Below are 18960 nucleotides of genomic sequence, written 5' to 3'. Positions count from 1 at the left end.
AAAGAATGACTGATAAACAAAGCAAGCAGTTTTGCTTTTTGTGTTTGGGGGAAGAGCACGCTGCTCATGCGTTGCGGCAGGGCGGTGCAGGCATTGCGATCTGTTTACAGTCAAAATGCTTCACACTCGTCTTGCTTACTTCCAAGAGCCAGCGCCCACTATTTCATTGTGGGGCTCTCGCATAGATCTGGCTGAGGAGCGAGAGACGGGTTCGTCCCTATCGCTCGCTCTCTCCCCAGATCTAGCTGATCCTTCTCGTAAGCCTGAAGCACGCCTCGGGCGCCTCTTCGGTTCACGAGGGGGGACGCTGAACCTGTAGTATATTTTTATCAAGTTAATCAGGTGTAATCAATGAAAATATTCTTTATTTGTACCACAGTAATGTCTGACGTGCAAACATGCAGTTTACTGTGTGTGTGTAAAGGCCAGAAACTACTATAAACCTCTGTACATTCCACGCACAATAATAAAGTGGCTGAGGAATTACTCGAGGTGGTTACTCGGGATGTGGCCAGACAATAGTTAGACTGCCCAAATGCTCCAAACTAGAACAGCTCCAAAAAAAAAAATAATAATAATAAAAAAAAGCGAATGCTATATCAGTCCCTTCCTTATACTTCCCATGTCTTCGTTCCCTCGACGTCAACATATTCGACTATCGTGGATGCTGAAGCTCGGGGGTATTCGGTGACGCCGCTGGTAGAAGAGACAATTGCGGGTTCTCTCTCGCCTGGCTCGGCATAATCGCTAAAGAATCCCACTCTCCCCACAAAGCTGTGTATGACCACCTCCATGCTTGTGGGGAAGGCTTATCAGGCAGCAGCCATTGCCCGGTCTATGTCTGCTTTAGTCAGCATGGAGAGACACTTATGGTTTAACCTATCGGGCATCAGAGACAAGGACAAATGTTCCTTCTCGATGCCCCGGTTTTGCCTTCTGGCTTATTTGGTGACGCTATGAATATAGCTATCATAGGTTCCAGGAGGCAAAAAGTCACGAGGAAGCCTTCGGGCAATTCCTTCCTCGCCACACTCAGGGGGAGGGGCTGTCGGCCACCCAGCCCCACCCCGGTCCATCTAGATGGGAGGCTCAGAAACAGAGCACGGCGAGTCGTGCTCTCCCTCGTAAAGATTGGGGACAGGCTCGTCGCCCTCAGCAGCCCCCAAAGCAAGACCTCAAGGGAGTAATTTCTAAAAAGAGAAAACCCTGATGGTCTTGCGCCCAGCCTTGTGGGGGTAGCCCTCCTCGGGACAGGGCGCATGTATCATCCACTTCGACCCTCCTGGTACCCCCATGAAACCTCTCCATTCCCGCCGCCTCTGGTGTTTTGGGAGTTAGAGGCTTCCAGCAAAATGTTGGGTGTACCGCTGCTTCCTGCCTTAGTCCGGGACGCGGAACACTCGACATCCCCTCCACAGGAAGTGTCAAAATGAATACCCATCTCAGAGAACCTGGCAGTGTGGACAAATCTGCCAGCTATTTCTACGTGGGTCCTAAGAACAGTAGAAAATGGCTACAGAATTCAATTCGCTCGCCACCCTCCGCATTTCAACGGCGTGGTTTCCACTACCGTGAAACCGGAGCAGGCATGTCTACTGTGGAAAGAACTGCAAAATATCTTGGTCAAAGGGGCCATACAACATTTCCCCTTCCAGAGAAAGAGTCAAGTTTTTACAGCAAATACTTCCTGGTTCCCAAGAAGTGTGGGGGGTTGTGTCCGATCTTCGATCTTCGAGGCTTGAACTGCCCAGTCTGGGTGTTCAAGCCCAAGATTCTTCCTATCGAGACAATCATGTCACAAGCCCAACGTCATGTTTGGCTGGTCACCATCAATCTCATGATGCACTTTTTCTCTTAGAAGTTCTGCCACAACACAGGAAGTTCCTGAGGTTCACTTTCAGGGGCAAAGCCTTCCAGTATCGGGTTCTTCCATTCGGCCTAGCCCTTTTTACCCGAACATTCACAAATGCAGGATGCAGCGCCGGCTCCTTTGCGACTCCGGGGCATCCGCATTCTGAATTACATAGACGACTGGCTGATCTAGCACAGTTCCAGGAACTGGCAGTTCAGCACAGGGATATCGTCTTAGCTCATCTAGTTTCTCTGGGTTTGAGGCTCAACGGCAAGAAAAGTGTCCTCTCTCCCCTCAGAACACTGTCTTTCGGGGGACCATATGGAGTTCAATCACAATGTGGGCACAACTGTCTCCCGCTAGAATCGAGTCCACTAAGAATACCCTGTGCGAAGTCAGGCTAGGTCAAGGTTGTACTAGGTTTCAGGCCGACTGCATCCTCGGTGATCCCTCTGGACCTTCTGCTCATGAGACCGTTTTTGTTGTGGCTCAAAGCCAGGGGGGTTTCTTCCAAGGGCCAAATCCCCTAGGCTAATAAGGGTTAGGCGCCGCGGGCTTCATTCCCTTTCTATGTGGTTCAGACCCCGGTTTCTTACCTTGGGTCGGACTCTAGGTGCGTCTCATTGTCGCAGGCTGCTAACAACAGACGCCTCCCTGATGGGCTGGGTAGCGGCCTTAAGTGGTCGTCCAGCTTAAAGGAAATAGGAGGGTCGTCAGCTCGGTTGTCACAGTAACTGTCTTGAGTTGATGGCTGTATTTCTGGCCCTGAAATATTTCCTCCTGAGGCTGCCATGTCTTGGTGCGGGTAGGCAATACAGCGGTAGTCTCTTACATAAACCATCAGGGAGATCCACGTTCATGTCAGCTGAATTTCTGGCACGTCGGATTCTCCTTGGGGCCCAGGGCAGCTCATGTCACTCAGGGCAGTTTATATCCCTGGATGCCCGTATATGCAAGAAAATTTACTGTTCAGACAGAAAATACAGACGGGGGAGTGGAAACTCCACCCTGAGGTAGTGGGTGAGATTTTTCCCAGGCAGAAGAGGACCTCTTCGCCTCTATGAACAGCGCAATGTCTCCTCTACTTCTCCCTGAGTCACCCAGCCCCCTTGGGTCTGGACGTAAAGGCAAATACATGACCCGGAATGCGTCTGTATGCGTTTCTTTCCCCGCCAGCAAGGGTCTATCCTCCTACTGATAGCGCCACGCTGGCCAAACAGGGTATGGTTTGAGGCTCAACGGCAAGAAAAGTGTCCTCTCTCCCACTCAGAACACTGTCTTTCGGGGGACCATATGGAGTTCAATCACAATGCGGGCACAACTGTCTCCCGCTAGAATCGAGTCCACTAAGAATACCCTGAGCGAAGTCAGGCTAGGTCAAGGTTGTACTAGGTTTCAGGCCGACTGCATCCTCGGTGATCCCTCTGGACCTTCTGCTCATGAGACCGTTTTTGTTGTGGCTCAAAGCCAGGGGGGTTTCTTCCAAGGGCCAAATCCCCTAGGCTAATAAGGGTTAGGCGCCATGGGCTTCATTCCCTTTCTATGTGGTTCAGACCCCGGTTTCTTACCTTGGGTCCGACTCTAGGTGCGTCTCATTGTCGCAGGCTGCTAACAACAGACGCCTCCCTGATGGGCTGGGTAGCGGCCTTAAGTGGTCGTCCAGCTTAAAGGAAATAGGAGGGTCGTCAGCTCGGTTGTCACAGTAACTGTCTTGAGTTGATGGCTGTATTTCTGGCCCTGAAATATTTCCTCCTTAGGCTGCCATGTCTTGGTGCGGGTAGGCAATACAGCGGTAGTCTCTTACATAAACCATCAGGGAGATCCACGTTCATGTCAGCTGAATTTCTGGCACGTCGGATTCTCCTTGGGGCCCAGGGCAGCTCATGTCACTCAGGGCAGTTTATATCCCTGGATGCCCGTATATGCAAGAAAATTTACTGTTCAGACAGAAAATACAGACGGGGGAGTGGAAACTCCACCCTGAGGTAGTGGGTGAGATTTTTCCCAGGCAGAAGAGGACCTCTTCACCTCTATGAACAGCGCAATGTCTCCTCTACTTCTCCCTGAATCACCCAGCCCCCTTGGGTCTGGACATAAAGGCAAATACATGACCCGGAATGCGTCTGTATGCGTTTCTTTCCCCGCCAGCAAGGGTCTATCCTCCTACTGATAGCACCATGCTGGCCAAACAGGGTATGGTTCTCGGAGCTAAATTCTCCCCTCGCCTCGGGCGATTCTGAACAGGAAGGACCTTCTTTCTCAGGCACAGGGGACTGTATTTCATTCCCGGCCCGAATTGTGGAATCTTCTCATGCTTGGCCCCTGTTGGGTACCAACGGATGTACACAGGGCTTTCTCCTGAGGTTATCAAGACCATTTTAAGTGCTAGGGCTCCCTCCACTTGGAACAAATCTGGGTACATTTTTCAGGGCGGAAGACTCTATGAACAGCGCAATGTCTCCTCTACTTCTCCCCGAGTCATCCAATCCCCCCTCTGGGGCTGAACACGGTGGCACATACATGGCCCAGAATGTGCCTGTATGCATTTCCCTTTATTAAAAGTTCATATTGCAGAACCAGTTAACTGCCAGATCGATTCAGCTCTGGACTCTCTGCAGGAAGACCCGTCAGCAGGCTTATGCCCTGCCACTCTCAGGGTCTATGTGGCTGCCATTTCGGCTTGCCATGCCTTGATGGACGGAGAGACCTTCAGAGGCACCCTCTACTCGCTCGCTTCATTCGTGGAGCCATGCGACCTGTGGCCTCCTGTTAGGACCATTACCTCTTCATAGGACTTGGCAATAGTCCTTGAGGGTCTGGATGAGACCTCCTTTGAACCTCTAGAGTCAGCGTCTGACAGACTTCTGACTCTCAAGATGGTTTTTCTTATGGCGATTATCTCTACAGAGAATTGGGGACCTACAGGCTCTGTCATCCCCAGGAATGACCAAAGCAATTTTGCACCCTCATCCTGACTACCTGCCTAAGGTGCCTTTCGTGACCCTACATCAGGTCACTCTCTAAGCCTTCTGCTCCCCGCCATTTGCAACTCCGGAGCAGCAAGGACTTCACAGACTGTGTCCAGTCTGTGCCATTTAAACTTCTGTCCACCGCACTAGCCAGTGGCATAAGTCAGGGCAACTATTCGTTTGCCATGGGAGCCGCAAACGGGGGGCGGCCACCTCCAAGCAGACTATGTCGCATTGGGTGAGGGATGTTATTGCCCTGGCCTACGAGGCGCGCGGTCAAGCTTCGCCAATAGGTATCAGGGTTCACACCACCAGAGGGTTCGCCTCCTCTAAAGCCTTGGCTAGAAGGGTCCCTCTGCAGCAAGTTTGTGATGTGGCAGGCTGGTCCTCTCCGCACACATTCATCAAATTTTATAGTTTGGATGTTCATGCTACTCCGGGCTCTTATATCCTTGAGTCAACATCTCAAGCTCATGTCTGAGACCTCTCGCGTTCTTGTGAGCACACTTCACAACCGTAGTGGTCCGGACAGCCTCAGTGCGGCGGCGTGGGTATTCTCGTTCCCAAAGCGCTTTTCTCAGCACAGCTGAGAGCATCCTAGTGAAGCTTTTTGTAAAGGGAACGTCTCGGGTTATGTAGTGTAACCCTTGTTCCCTGAAAAATGCGGAACGAGATGCTGTGCTTCTTTGCCGCACTGGGATGTCCCGGGACTGCTCTTCAGAAAAATTTGTATCTTACGACACGCTGGTGACACGTCTATTTACAGCCTGGCCACAGGTGCATCCAATGATCTCACCAGCCGAGGCTATAAATTCCGGTCAATGTTCATTGATGTGTTACACACATATTCACAGCTGGTCACAATGTGGGATTGTTCCCAAATAACTTTTCTCAGCGCAGCATCTTGTTCTGCTTTTTTCAGGGAACAAGGGTTACCTATGTAACCCGAGACGTTTTGTTTGGAATGCATGCAATACACAAGTAAACAAATATTTGTATTGGATTGCAAAGTTTAGGGTAAGCCTGCATATAAAGCAGTGACAATTGCTTTGAGACTACACCAGAAGCACGGCTTCCTTTTAAAATTGCATTGAAATTGCACAATGACAGGTTTATCAAATTGCATAAAGAGTAACCTCTCAACATTGAGAAAAATATTTTACCAGTTCGTTATTTTAGGTAAAAATGTGCAACAACATAGAACAATTTTGCAATGTTTCTCCGCCGAGTTCGCAGACGCACATCCCATAGATAGGATTCATTAGATCTCAAAATAACATACAAAAGGAAGGAGATTCATAAATAGAAAGACGGTTCACAAATAAATAGAATGAGATCCACAAATATATATATATATATATTGAGTTTTCAAAAATTAAATGAATTGACAAATAAATAGAATGAAATCCACAAATACTGTATATGTTAGGAGCATCACAAAAATAAAGTAAATTCACAAATAAATCAAATTAGATTTTTTTTTTTTTTTACTCAAAAACAACTCTGCCCAGAATTTATTTGTGAATTGTGTAAATTTTTTTGTGGACTCTTTCCTGTACATTTGTGGATCACAGCTCTCATCTGTGGACTATGAGACTTTTCTAACAACAAGATGTAGTATTATACATGCAGAATTGAAACGACATGATTTTGAATCTAGAATTTATCCAATAGTGGTCCTGAAATTCCACAACGTCATAAATAGAAAGATGTTGGTGCCAGTGAATCTAACATCTTGTCTAGATCCCATATGACTTGAAAACTTCTCTGCAAAGAGGCCCTAAGTTCAAAGGTCAAAGCAATAAAAGACAGAACACACACTCTGGGCGTTCCGAGAGACTCGGGACACCCTGTCCTCTGATATAAACCAATTTTTACACTTACTCACCAGATCACGTGACATTGTGACCATGGTTGAGCAAACAGCATCTTAAAAGGGACATTCCTTAACCCTCTGGAGGATTTTGATCATTAAGTCTCCTCACATTCATTCTCTATCCCTCATTGATAGGCCCAGGGGAGTGCCTTTTGTCTCTCAGGTGTGAATTACAATCCTTATTCATGATCATTCACGCCTCCTCGCATATTATCTTTCAACAGTAAAATTGTCTTACAAAAGTTAAATATATAAGCAAAAACTCTAGGCTACAAGATCCAGTTCTCAAAAGGCAAATGTTTAGTATGTGTTATATGGCCTTATTTCAGTGACTTAAAATTTAAGTTTTTTTCAAAAACCATGCGTAAACGTTATTTTCTCAAAAAAATACAACCCCGTACACACATGATGCTCACATATTATTGTAGCCCAGTTTGTGCTGAATACAGTGTTATCAGACTTTAGCCATTAATATGTTTTTAAACATCTGAAAAAAGCACAAATGTCAAGGCATGTCAAAACTTCTCCAGGGCCCAAAATACCCTCTGGGTTAATCCAGAAACATCTCACACAAAGTCATAGTACTTCGACCTTCTAAAATGTACAGAATGCATTTAAATCCACAGTTCATACAATACCTAGTCTTGCTAGGCATTTTGAAAATTACTTTGAACTGTGGTAAATTGTATAACTGACAAATTAATGATTATAGCCTGATGTATCTCTTTAAAATGTGTGTAATGTTTCATCCATGTTGTATAACCCATGAATTAACCAGTATTATTTTGTAACCAGGGATTTTCATGTTTTGTTACCTACACGTATAACATCCATAATTTTTTTTTTAATGTTTAGTATGTACGCGTTCACTGGCATATGCAGAGAAAGCTGATGACAACGAATATCATGTCTCTTGTACCGATATAAAAGTTCATGATTAAATATGCACTATTTTTGAGCGGGAGAATTTTAAGAATCTGAAACAAAGGACCATAAATAAACTGTCTAAAAAGACAGCCCAGTTGACCACGTGACTCTGAAAAGTCACTTCTGATTGTCGCAGGACACCTTTGGTTAAAATATTTCCCAACAGGAAGAACGCTTTCTCTTCATCCTCTTGCCTTTCTTGTCTTTTCCTTCTTTGGATCTCCTCTCTTCTGCCTGCACGTGTTTCGTCTGGTCACTCCGCTGACTGCCAGGTCCATGCCATGTGAGGCCAAAGAAAGCTAGGGACTCGAAGTCCCGAGAAAGCTCATTCCTCTCTACAGCCTCACTTCTAAACTAACCCCATAATTCATACAGACAATAACACTTAGATCATACAGAGGTTAAAAACATCGACGGAACAAACGTTCGACCAAGTGCCAAGAACCAAGCAACACAAAGAATGCAAGGAAACACCACAAAGACACGCAAGTACATCTCCAATATTGTACTCAAGGTGCTGGTGTATTAATTAAATAATTTGGGTAATCCGATAGCACATCGATGTAGACTCAAAGAAGGATAAATGGTTCTTAAGGTATTGTCAACAGACTCCGTAAAGTTCATTTTCACTGTACTGATTATTTATTTCACATTCTGTCACTTTTTTCACCAACCTGTCTTATGTATATATGTGTTAGATTAGATTTATGTTTAGAATAGTAATAAAGTTTGTCTGTGTTCTAAGACGACTTGACTGTAGTATATTTTGATAAATAATCTCATCCCTGTTTCTAAAAGATTTCGTTTCAAAGCTGTACCTAAATACATGTGATATTATTTTCAATAAGCCATGGGAATAATATCACTCCAATAAGTGTATTAATCAGAATTCACTTATTAAAGCTAATTCCTTACAGTAGAAATTGTGAGCAGATTCAACGAAACGTTGTATCAGAATTTTAATGGTGGAGAATCGATTAAGACAAATAATCCAGTTATTTGTCATTTATCTAATTTATAATGGTTGTCGAATGCGACTAATTCCATTATAAATTTCATTACCTAATAAGGTACAATAAGGACAGTTTAATTTAGTTCATAGCTCACATATTTCGAGACCCTAAATTCCCTTCTAAATTTAGCATATCAAATATCCTTACATATAATGGTGTGAGAATGAGGTCAATTTAAAGTTCCCTCCTAAATGTTGCATACCAAATATCTTACAAAGAGATACTTTGATCCACAAATATGTGGACTCCACCCACCATCTAGTCAAGCCAATCAGATAACGGCCATATTACTGTGACCAGTTGTAGCACATTCTAGCTTCAACCAATCGCATTTTGATTTACAAATCGGGGGGACCAGTCACAGAGCTCTCCTCACGTTAAGCTCTTAACGTGTGCAGACGTGCTGCAATAAGCCCGCAAACTACAAAATAAACTGACACGATCAAAGAAATTAGTTGACGTGGTTAGCAACAGCTGGATTGTGACTGGAGTGTGTATGGTAGGAAGTGGCATAGATTCCCGAAGCGATCTGGAAATGGAGGATGACATTTTTTGCCGTGGATAGTGGAGGTAATGGAAATAACGAATGGCATATAGTGAAATCTCAGAAAAGTTGGGGTCAGGTTTCTGAAACTGACAGTTATAAGGGAAATAATCTGGCAAGGAGAAGGAAAGAGGAATACAGAGTACAATTGAAATTCACTTCTGAGTCTGTTAATGCTATCAGTCCATTGAAACTAACCAAATGTTTAAAGAAAAGATAGGAGAGATTGAAAGTGCCAAGACCTTGAGGAATGGATGTTGTTTTGTAAAGATAATATGTGACAAAAAGCAGCTCAGGGATTGAAATTGTTGCTTGGACAAAAATTTGTATGCTCAATCCCAGAAAAAATGAAATGATTAAGAGGAGTGATAACAGGGATTCCCACTGATGATTCAGCTGAGAAGATTAAAAGAAGTATTACTGGAGCTGCAGTAATGTCTAGGTACGGATGTAACCTCCGTTCCCTGATGGAGGGAACGAGACGTTGTGTCGGAGAAGCGGCACTAAGGGTCTCTCTTGAGCGCCGAATATGCCTCTGATCTATGAAAAAATGCCAATGAGAAGTTGGTAGATAGTATTTGCATACCCCGCCCCCAGACATACAGGTATAAAGGCGAGGAAATACTATGAGTTCATTCAGGATTTTTCTGAGGAGCCAGACCAATGTCTCGTTCCCTCTATCAGGGAACGAAGGTTACATCCATAACCTAGACAGACTGGGATGTGTCCTGCATCTGCGACGTCTGCGACGTGGCCGGGAGGACACAACGTCTCGTTCCCTCCATCAGGGAACGGAGGTTACATCCGTAACCTAGACTCTTTCGATGTTGTGTCGGAGAAGCGACACCTGGGGTCCAATTTAAATCATGCCATGCACTGAGACATGTACATGTTCTGCTGACACAGGAGTGGGCAGGTACTGTGTTAGACTGCACATACCCTTCCCCAATGCCCCAAAGAATCCTTCTGGTTACCCTAGACAGGGGAACAAGGCGACGCTTGCCAACCTGGGAACGGGCCGAGCCTGGCTGGGCATCTTTTCTCTTTATGTTTCTCCAAATAGAGCAATAAACGGCCGGGGCCCTTACATGCATCAAGGGAAGGGAGTCTTACCCAGTTTCCTATTCTTTTAGGGGGAAAAGACCCTGTGGAGACCACACCTGCCCAGAAGGGGAGGTAAGAGTGGTGAATACGTCACATGGGTTTTTAGGCAACATGTGGAAAGTGGCGCGGTGGTAGATCCAGCCTCAAGGAGAGGGGAGTTGCTACAACACGGCGACCGGAGGGCAGCCAGGGACTGCCTAAGGAAAACACTGGTCCAATTTTGTAAGGGGACCATACCGCAGATAATACACACAGGAGGAGTCCGCGTAGGAGTTCAGGCACGGCCAGGCACGGCCTGGGTGTGATAGGCCAATGCAATGGCGTCCACTACCCAGTGGGAAAGCCTCTGTTTGGAGACAGTGTTCCCTTTCCGCTGTCCCCCAAAGCAGACAAAGAGCTGCTCAGAACATCTAAAGCTCTGCATGCGGTCCAGGTAGGTATGTAAAGCACGTACCGGAAACAACAATGAAGTGGTAGGAACCTTGGGCACGTAGCCCGGTCACGGTCTTAGGATCACGTATTTGTCTGCCGGACCGAACTCCAGGCAAGTGTCGCTGATAGAGAACAGCAGGGCAGTCTTAAGAGACAGGGCCCTGAGTCCAATTGATTCTCTGGAGGCCTGCGAGGACTACCAAGAGGTCCCAGGAGGGGAACAGGCTTGGCTGGGAGGGATTTAACCCTGATGATTAAGTCGTGCTTAACCAAGGACTTGCCGTCTACTGTGTTGTGGTGGGCCGCAATAGCAGCGACATACACCTTTAGGGTATAAGGGGACAGCCTCCCCTCCAGCCTCTCTTGCAGGAATAAGAGCACTGACCTAACGGTTTTCGGCCTGGGAAGAACACCAATTTGCGAACAAGCGCCACTTCAGGGAGTAGAGTTGCCTGGTAGAAGGGGCTCTGGCTTGGTTGATTGTGTCTGTGTGCCAGTGCATCTGTGCCGAGGGGAGCCTCTGTTCGGGCATACCAGAGCAGAGAGTGGAAGGTCTCTCGGGTGGCAAACAGATCTACCTGGGCCTTGCCGACTCGTACCCAAATCAGCTGGACCGACTGGGGGTGAAGCCTCCACTCTCCGCTGGGCAAGCGTTGTCGTGACAGCGCGTCCGCTATCACATTGAGACCTGAGTCGCTGTTGGCTCCAAAGGAGGAGACGACAGGCGAGTCACGACATTTGGCGGGAGCATACGCCGCCTTAGCGATCTATGTACGCTACCACGGTGGTACTGTCTGACCTGACTAGGACATGTTTGCCCCATGTTTGTCTAACTCCATACCGAGGAAAGAGATGCTCTGAACCAGGGCAAGCATGCTCTTTTCTTGGTTGACCTGAAGCCCCAGGCGGCTGAGGTGCCTGAGCACCTGGTTCACCTTCCAACAAGACAATGACCCTAAGCACACTGCTAAAATAACGAAGGAGTGGCTTCACAACAACTCCGTGACTGTTCTTGAATGGCCCAGCCAGAGCCCTGACTTAAACCCAATTAAGCATCTCTGGAGAGACCTGAAAATGGCTGTCCACCAACGTTTACCATCCAACCTGACAGAACTGGAGAGGATCTGCAAGGAGGAATGGCAGAGGATACCCAAATGCAGATGTGAAAAACTTGTTGCATCTTTCCCAAAAAGACTCATGGCTGTATTAGATCAAAAGGGTGCTTCTACTAAAATACTGAACAAAGGGTCTGAATAATTAGGACCATGTGATATTTCAGTTTTTCTTTTTTAATAAATGTGCAAAAATGTCAACAATTCTGTGTTTTTCTGTCAATATGGAGTGCTGTGTGTACAATAATGAGGAAAAAAAATTAACTTAAATGATTTTAGCAAATGGCTGCAATATAACAAAGAGTGAAAAATGTAAGGGGGTCTGAATACTTTCCGTACCCACTGTATATTGGCCAAAACACCAGAGCCATCTGCACGAGCCCCACTTGAGAGCATTAGAACTTCTGCCCCAGCTAGTGTGTTTGGATTTTTGGAGTGCTGAGGACAGCAAGCAGCGTTCCGTAGACGTATTAGTTGTGAGTGATCACTTTACAAAGTTGGCCCATGCCTTCCCTTGTGTAAACCAGAAAGCAAAACAGATTGCGAAGAAGCTGTGGGATCACGTCTTTTGCGTTTATGGTTTTCCAACACTCATTCATACTGATCAAGGGACCAACTTTGAAAGTGCTTGAGAGTGCTCCTTGCAAACAAGAGTGAAAGAGGAAAGAAAAAGCTTGCCGATAAGTGGGACCCAACTGTCGATACTGTGAAGGACCGGAACCTTCAGACAAACATATACAAACTGATTGACGAGGAAGGCAAATCCAAAGTTATGCATCGAAATCTGATTCTGGATATCAGCTTCCTACCCGTTGAACCACCTCAAGATGACAAGGACATACAGTCTGATACTGACAATATGGAGAGCGAGTCTTGTGTGTCTGAGTTGTCTGACTCGTTGGAAGAGGAGAGTTCTGATGATAGAATGAGGGCATGGGTACTTGAAGGTCAAGAACAGATTGAAGGTCAAAAATGTATGGATGATGATGTTCTGGAATCTGATCATTCAGTCCACAATCGAAGAAGTGTCGGCGAACAAAATCCCAGTGAAAATGAGGCTGTTGGGGGTTCTGATCAAGTACCTTTCATAGAGACCGAATCTTCTGCTAGTAATCCTGACTCGTTAACAGAAACTGTAAATGACACACACGATAACATATTACTGACACACAAGCACAAATTCCAACTGACACATTGGGTGTTAGGACCCGTGCAGGAAGGGTGGTCAAAAAAGTTAACCGTTTAATTGACTAATGGCACAGAGACCATTTTATGTTCAGAGAATGGGGTCATCTTTAGCAAGGTGATCAGGATCATTTCTTTCTTTATTTTAAAAGTTATTTGGTTCTATGAAAATACTGTGAAAATGTATACAAGATGTGAATTTCATGAAGTGTAATACAGACCAGATTATTGGATGTTGTACAAGGCAGCATACTGTTCTAAGAATGTCTGAGACTTGATCAACCTTGGATTTTTCTTAACCTGTAGAGCAGGTAACTTACTATGTTAAACTGCGAATGAGATTCGTTGCAAATCTGGTTCTGTTGGATCAATTTTGTGTCATTTGGTCAGGATATTAGTGAAATTCAGGAGGGGTGAATGTGACTGATTTATGTTTTATGTTTTATGTGTTTTAAAGTGTTTTATGAATGGATGGATAGGATTTGATAGTTTTATTACCGAGTACAGCAGTTTGAGTATGTGTGTGCGTCAACAGAGCCTGGTGATTTTAACTGATTGATTAACTGGCCCTTAATCTGTGCAGGTGATTAAAATTACAGAGAAAACTTTTCTCATTGCTGTATCCTCTTTAATCCATCCAGGTATGGTTTATATCTTTCAATCTTCCAATGTATTAATTTTGTATTAATTTGTTTCTTTTCTAATTCATGATTGATTTAAAATTAGCTGCAAGAGATTATATTGTATGCTATGATCAATGGTTGTGACCATTCATTTTGCACTTAATGTTTGCAACATGTTTTCATGCATTGTATTTTTGATATGTTATCAACATTGTGATGGTTGTTGAGACTGCTTTGAGCACCCTGAGGAGAGGTGATTAAAATCACAAAGAAAACTTTTCTCATTGCTGTATCCTCTTTAATCCATCCAGTACCATCTACATGGCTCCTTGATAATAAACCCTCCGTCAGCAGCAGTTCCAGTGTCTCGTGTCTTCTTTCAATTAAACACAACGCAGATCGTAACAGTGGTCAGAATTGGGCCGGTTACACTTTGAATGGTCTAACTCATCAGTGCTTAATCATTCTTCTATCATGCTATAATATGGCCTGTTTCTACTACCTAGAATATCAAAATACACAAAAGGAGGGAGATCCTGTTACTATTTGGTGTCCACCCTCACTGCTATTGGTCAATGTGCGATGATTAATAACAGCAGCCAGTGCCAACCAGATAACAAGGGGTGCTTCAATGATCACTTCTGCATCATTTCAGATGGATTTCACAGAGGATGAACTATTGCTACCTCTAGCCGTAAGACATGGGATATGCCACTGCTTGGACTTAGGATGGAATTTTTCAAAATTAACCTCCACAAGCTTGAACCTCAGACCACAAGCCTGAACCTCAGACCTAGGATGGACGTTACTGAATTTAACTGACACAAGATTCCAGCCATACTGCGATGTACCTCACTGACCTCTAGCAGCATCACCTTGGTCAGAGGATGGACTACATTCACTTAAAATGGAATGCATACAGTAGACAATACATTAATGCCAAATAAAGCCTTCATCAGCCAAATAACAAAGGACACTGAATCTAAGTGCACTTTCCCAGCTAATTCAGGATGGACTTCAAAGACATTAGTCATTAATCTTACAGTTCATAAAAAAATCCCTTTTATTTAAACAATGGCCAACAACATCTCCTAAGTTTACTTACATAAAACAAGACTTGTACTACACATAGATAACTGTTATTGGGATTATATTCATGCTGTTTAGCCAGAGGGGAACTGACTCCCAATAACTAGACATGACCAAGTACACATTGCAACGAAATAAATGCAAACAATGCGAGTTAAGATTTACATAATTACCACAATTTTATATTTCATTTACAGGGTTTAGGCATTGAGCAACCCAATCTCACAGCCCTCCATCAAAAAAAAAAAAAATTCTAATTCATGCTTCTCTTTGTTAGGGAGAGGGGAATGGCCTAGGGTCAGGGATGAAATTGGGGTGTGTTCATCCAAAAAAGGTTGAGAACCACTGGGTTAGATTGAGAATATATTATAGGTCAATTCTGTTGGTCAGTATTGTTAAACATCAGCAGTTATGGAGATGTTCACCTGAGTGTAGATGATGGCAGTCATCCAGAAACGTTTGGTGGGTCGCGGCACAGACAGCATAGCCCACAGGAAGATGAGCATGGGCAGGAGGAGTGTGAGCAGAGAGGCCGACACCATGTGATTCAATATTATCACAAAATAACAGAACATCTCAGACTGTGACTCCATTGTGCTGTAGAGAGTGAAGACCAAACGTACTGCAAGAGGTAATGAAGAGTAGAAACGCTCAGACTCCTCCAGCTCTGGAATATCAAACATCCTGAATGAAGAGAAAAATATTTTAACACCTTTTATACATGTGCCTGGTATGTCTTTGTGCGTTAATACACTGTGATACATTGTATTAGGAGTCTAAGCAAAAATTTCATCACTGTGATATGGTGCCTGTTGTTTAGAGTAAGTTAAGGGTAAAATATAGAAACCTGGAAAGCTAACTGGCCAAGGGTTCCCTCTGAATTTTCCTATGGGTTTTTCTAATGGCAGTTTTGGAATTAAAAGAGGTCTGTGGCAAACATTACTTGAAGATACATGGATGTTTTGTTCCAGAACATAAATTACACACAGTTACAAATCAAATTATGATATATATATTTAATAATTTGAGTTGGAGGAATGACTGTATATATATATATATATATATATATATATATATATATATATATATATATATATATATATATAGGAATGACTGTATATATATATATATATATATATATATATATATATTATATACAGTCATTCCTCCAACTCAAATTATTAAATATATATATCATAATTCGATTTGTAACTGTGTATATATATATATATATATATATATATATATATATATATATATATATATATATATTGTCATGGACATGGACAGATCCTTCCTCCATTAAACTCTACTGAAGTACTGCTGAATTAATTTGAGAGTGATTGTTCATTCACAAGCTGTTTGAACCTCACTGAGGTCTGACCGCTCAATAATGTTCTGCTTTCACTAGTTGATCAATGACAGTGAAAGCAAAGCCTCAAATCCTGCTGTCTGTATGAATATGTGTGTGTGTTAGGGCTTGCACATCTACTTATTTTTATTAGCTGACTATAGTTAATGCAGCTTAACTAGGACACAGTTTGTGGAAATTTCCTCTAGTTACTGGCATGTGTACAACAAGCACAAAATCATGCAATCCACGAATAGTCGACACAGATCCAATATTCCAAACAAGCCTAAAGTGAGTGTGGCTCACTTGTTAAGCAGTAATTCACTGGCAGTAAGCACTCTGGTCTCTTGACTGAGTACTCTTGACTCTGGGATCTTGTCATGTTTCTCATCACACACATTATTCAGTCTCACACATTCCTGTTGTTCATTTCTCGAAACCTCTCTCATCTTATCAACTTTTTCTTCACAATCCTTCAGCTCTTTATTGTTGTCAGGATCTCTGTTGAAAAGAAATGATGAAACCATTACAGAAATCATTCTGCATGAAAGTGTCATTGTACAATCTAATTTCAGCATATAGGTGATGTGAGATTTACTCTGACAGAACATCTCTATCTTCAGACATGTGATCAGTATATGCAGATTCGAGGCAGATCTGAACAGCTTCAGATGGGGCATCAAGGTCGTCTTGAGTTGGCTGACGGCTCACTAAAAGAGTTTCATCTGTATGACAGCTGAAATATACAAACACACAGAGACACACACACACATTTCTGTAAATATCATTTTACATTGTAATATGCAAAATGCCATGTAGGGACTTCCAAACTTAAAACTTTTCAGTGAAAATATTGATGTTCATTGTGCATTCATGAGTGCATGAGACAAGCATGTTCACAGTGGGTGTATGTTCACATTATAGATTTAGCTGTTTTTATTGCTAAACAAAATTTTCTCACAAACACGTGAGCCACTGTGAATGAGTTGTCTTGGTTCTTATGAATGCCCATCAAATGTCAAGATTTTCACTGAACTAAAAGACTAAAAGTAAAAGGCTACTTTAATATTATTTCCTCCCAAAAAAAAAACGAAATAGCAATAACTACCACAGTACTTTCCTTAACAAATGATTGACACTATAAACTGCATTTTTTCCTCTTCCATGAGATCATTGTATCTAAAGGTTGATTTTGAGGCAATTTGATCAAATACTTATTTATTTTGTTAATGTAGCTAATGACTATCATCACTATAAAAATTATCACATTAATTTTGAAACTAAATATTCGTTTGTCATTTCCAATTTTGTTCTAGGAAATTATATCAAAACAAATTCCATAACTGTCCAATAATTGAAAGGATAGCATTTGAGGTAAAAAGCCCCTGTGGCAGGGGCCAAATCACCCTATTAAACACATTGTTTTTCAAAAGAGGGGTGAATAGATTTATTGTGAAAATTATCAAAGTGGGCTCACGTTGACTGATCCAATCACAATGGAGATTTATTTGTTTATATTTAACCTAAGATGTAATAACATTTTAAATGTGATTGAAGAAAGCAAGAAATGATGAATCCTTTTCTGAAGTGGTTATTTATCTTAATTTGTTATAAAAAAAACCCATTATGCATAATATGTTTATGTTTAAACATGTAATTGCCTATGTTGACAAATAGTGTCCTACAACTATTGCCCTAGTATCTACACTATATCAATATAACCCATCCGGTGTCCTTTTACCCCTGGTGTGGGGTAAAGGGCTCCCTTGTCACCTTTATAAAAATATATTGGATTAAAATAAAAAACTGTTGTTATTTATTTTCACACAAAGAATGTTGCTCCATCCATAATCAATAAAAAATACATGTTTTTCTTGAATCTTGAGACATTTTGTGACCAGGAAAAAAAGCACATTTTCCTTAAGGCATGCCTTTATACCCGTTGCTATGATGCTTGGAACAGGCTGAAGAGGGCCACATAACAGCACCGCAATATGCAGAAAAGGACAGCCCAGGATGATTTCTCTTTCCAGTCTGCCAATCCTACTTGGACCCCAATAATGGCTGCTTGAGGTTATATTTTTAGTATTTTGATTATAACAGAATCAGCTTTATTGCCAAGTATGCTTACACATACAAGGAATCTGTCTTGGTGACAGGAGCTTCCAGTGCAAAACAACAGAAAAACAATACAAAAACAGCAGCAACACATAGATAATAATAATAAAAAAAATAAATAAATAAATATATTATACACATATGTACATACACACATACATAGTGCAAATCTAATACAAATCTGTTATGTACATCAATATCCATGGTCCTTATTCATTTATATAGACCGATTTCTTTACTGTTCATGAATTTACACTTACTACTTGCATACTTTATATCATATACTTTAGTGTTTTGAATTGTGAATTCAGAATTTGTCTAAAAACAGTGGGGAAATTTTGCAATCCTAAATGCCCAGTGTTGTAAAAAAAACTTCTTCCCCAAAATTCATCCAAACTAAATAAGCATAAATATCACTATTTCAATAATCAGTGGCTTTATAAAATCACTTTCACTGAATATATGATTTTTGAAAATCTTTTTTTCTTCATCATTATCAATCCTTTAGGTTATAATATTTTTGGTTCATTTTTAAGCTTTAATATGAGTCACTATCAACTGAATGTATTGAACAGACAGACTAGTGTATTCATTAAGAATTATCCTTTTGTATTCTGCCTGAGACAGAAAGTTGTGTGGTTTTGGAACAACATGAGGGTAAATCACTTTTGACAGAATTTGTATTATTGGGTGAACTAATCCTTTAAAATTCATGGTTGAAAATGTTATACTTAAATCAACCCAAAACTTTTTTTTATACAGACC

General features: G+C 42.5%; 1 protein-coding gene across 1 annotated transcript in view; it reads right to left on the bottom strand.

Annotated features, from left to right (window-relative positions):
* Positions 1-18960, bottom strand: part of si:dkey-11f4.7 (piezo-type mechanosensitive ion channel component 2) — a 554199-nt gene that overhangs the window by 104162 nt on the left and 431077 nt on the right. Inside the window, exons 36-38 of the mRNA XM_052147980.1 lie at positions 16676-16813; positions 16384-16578; positions 15152-15410 (exon numbers count right to left, since the gene is read on the bottom strand). Coding sequence (XP_052003940.1) covers positions 15152-15410; positions 16384-16578; positions 16676-16813 — 592 coding nt within the window. The remainder of the gene's footprint in view (positions 1-15151; positions 15411-16383; positions 16579-16675; positions 16814-18960) is intronic.

Source organism: Xyrauchen texanus, chromosome 18 (assembly GCF_025860055.1).
Source record: "Xyrauchen texanus isolate HMW12.3.18 chromosome 18, RBS_HiC_50CHRs, whole genome shotgun sequence".
NCBI lineage: Eukaryota > Metazoa > Chordata > Actinopteri > Cypriniformes > Catostomidae > Xyrauchen > Xyrauchen texanus.
The sequence above is the reverse complement of the archived record's forward strand: the minus strand, read 5'-3'. Positions and strand labels throughout refer to the sequence as shown.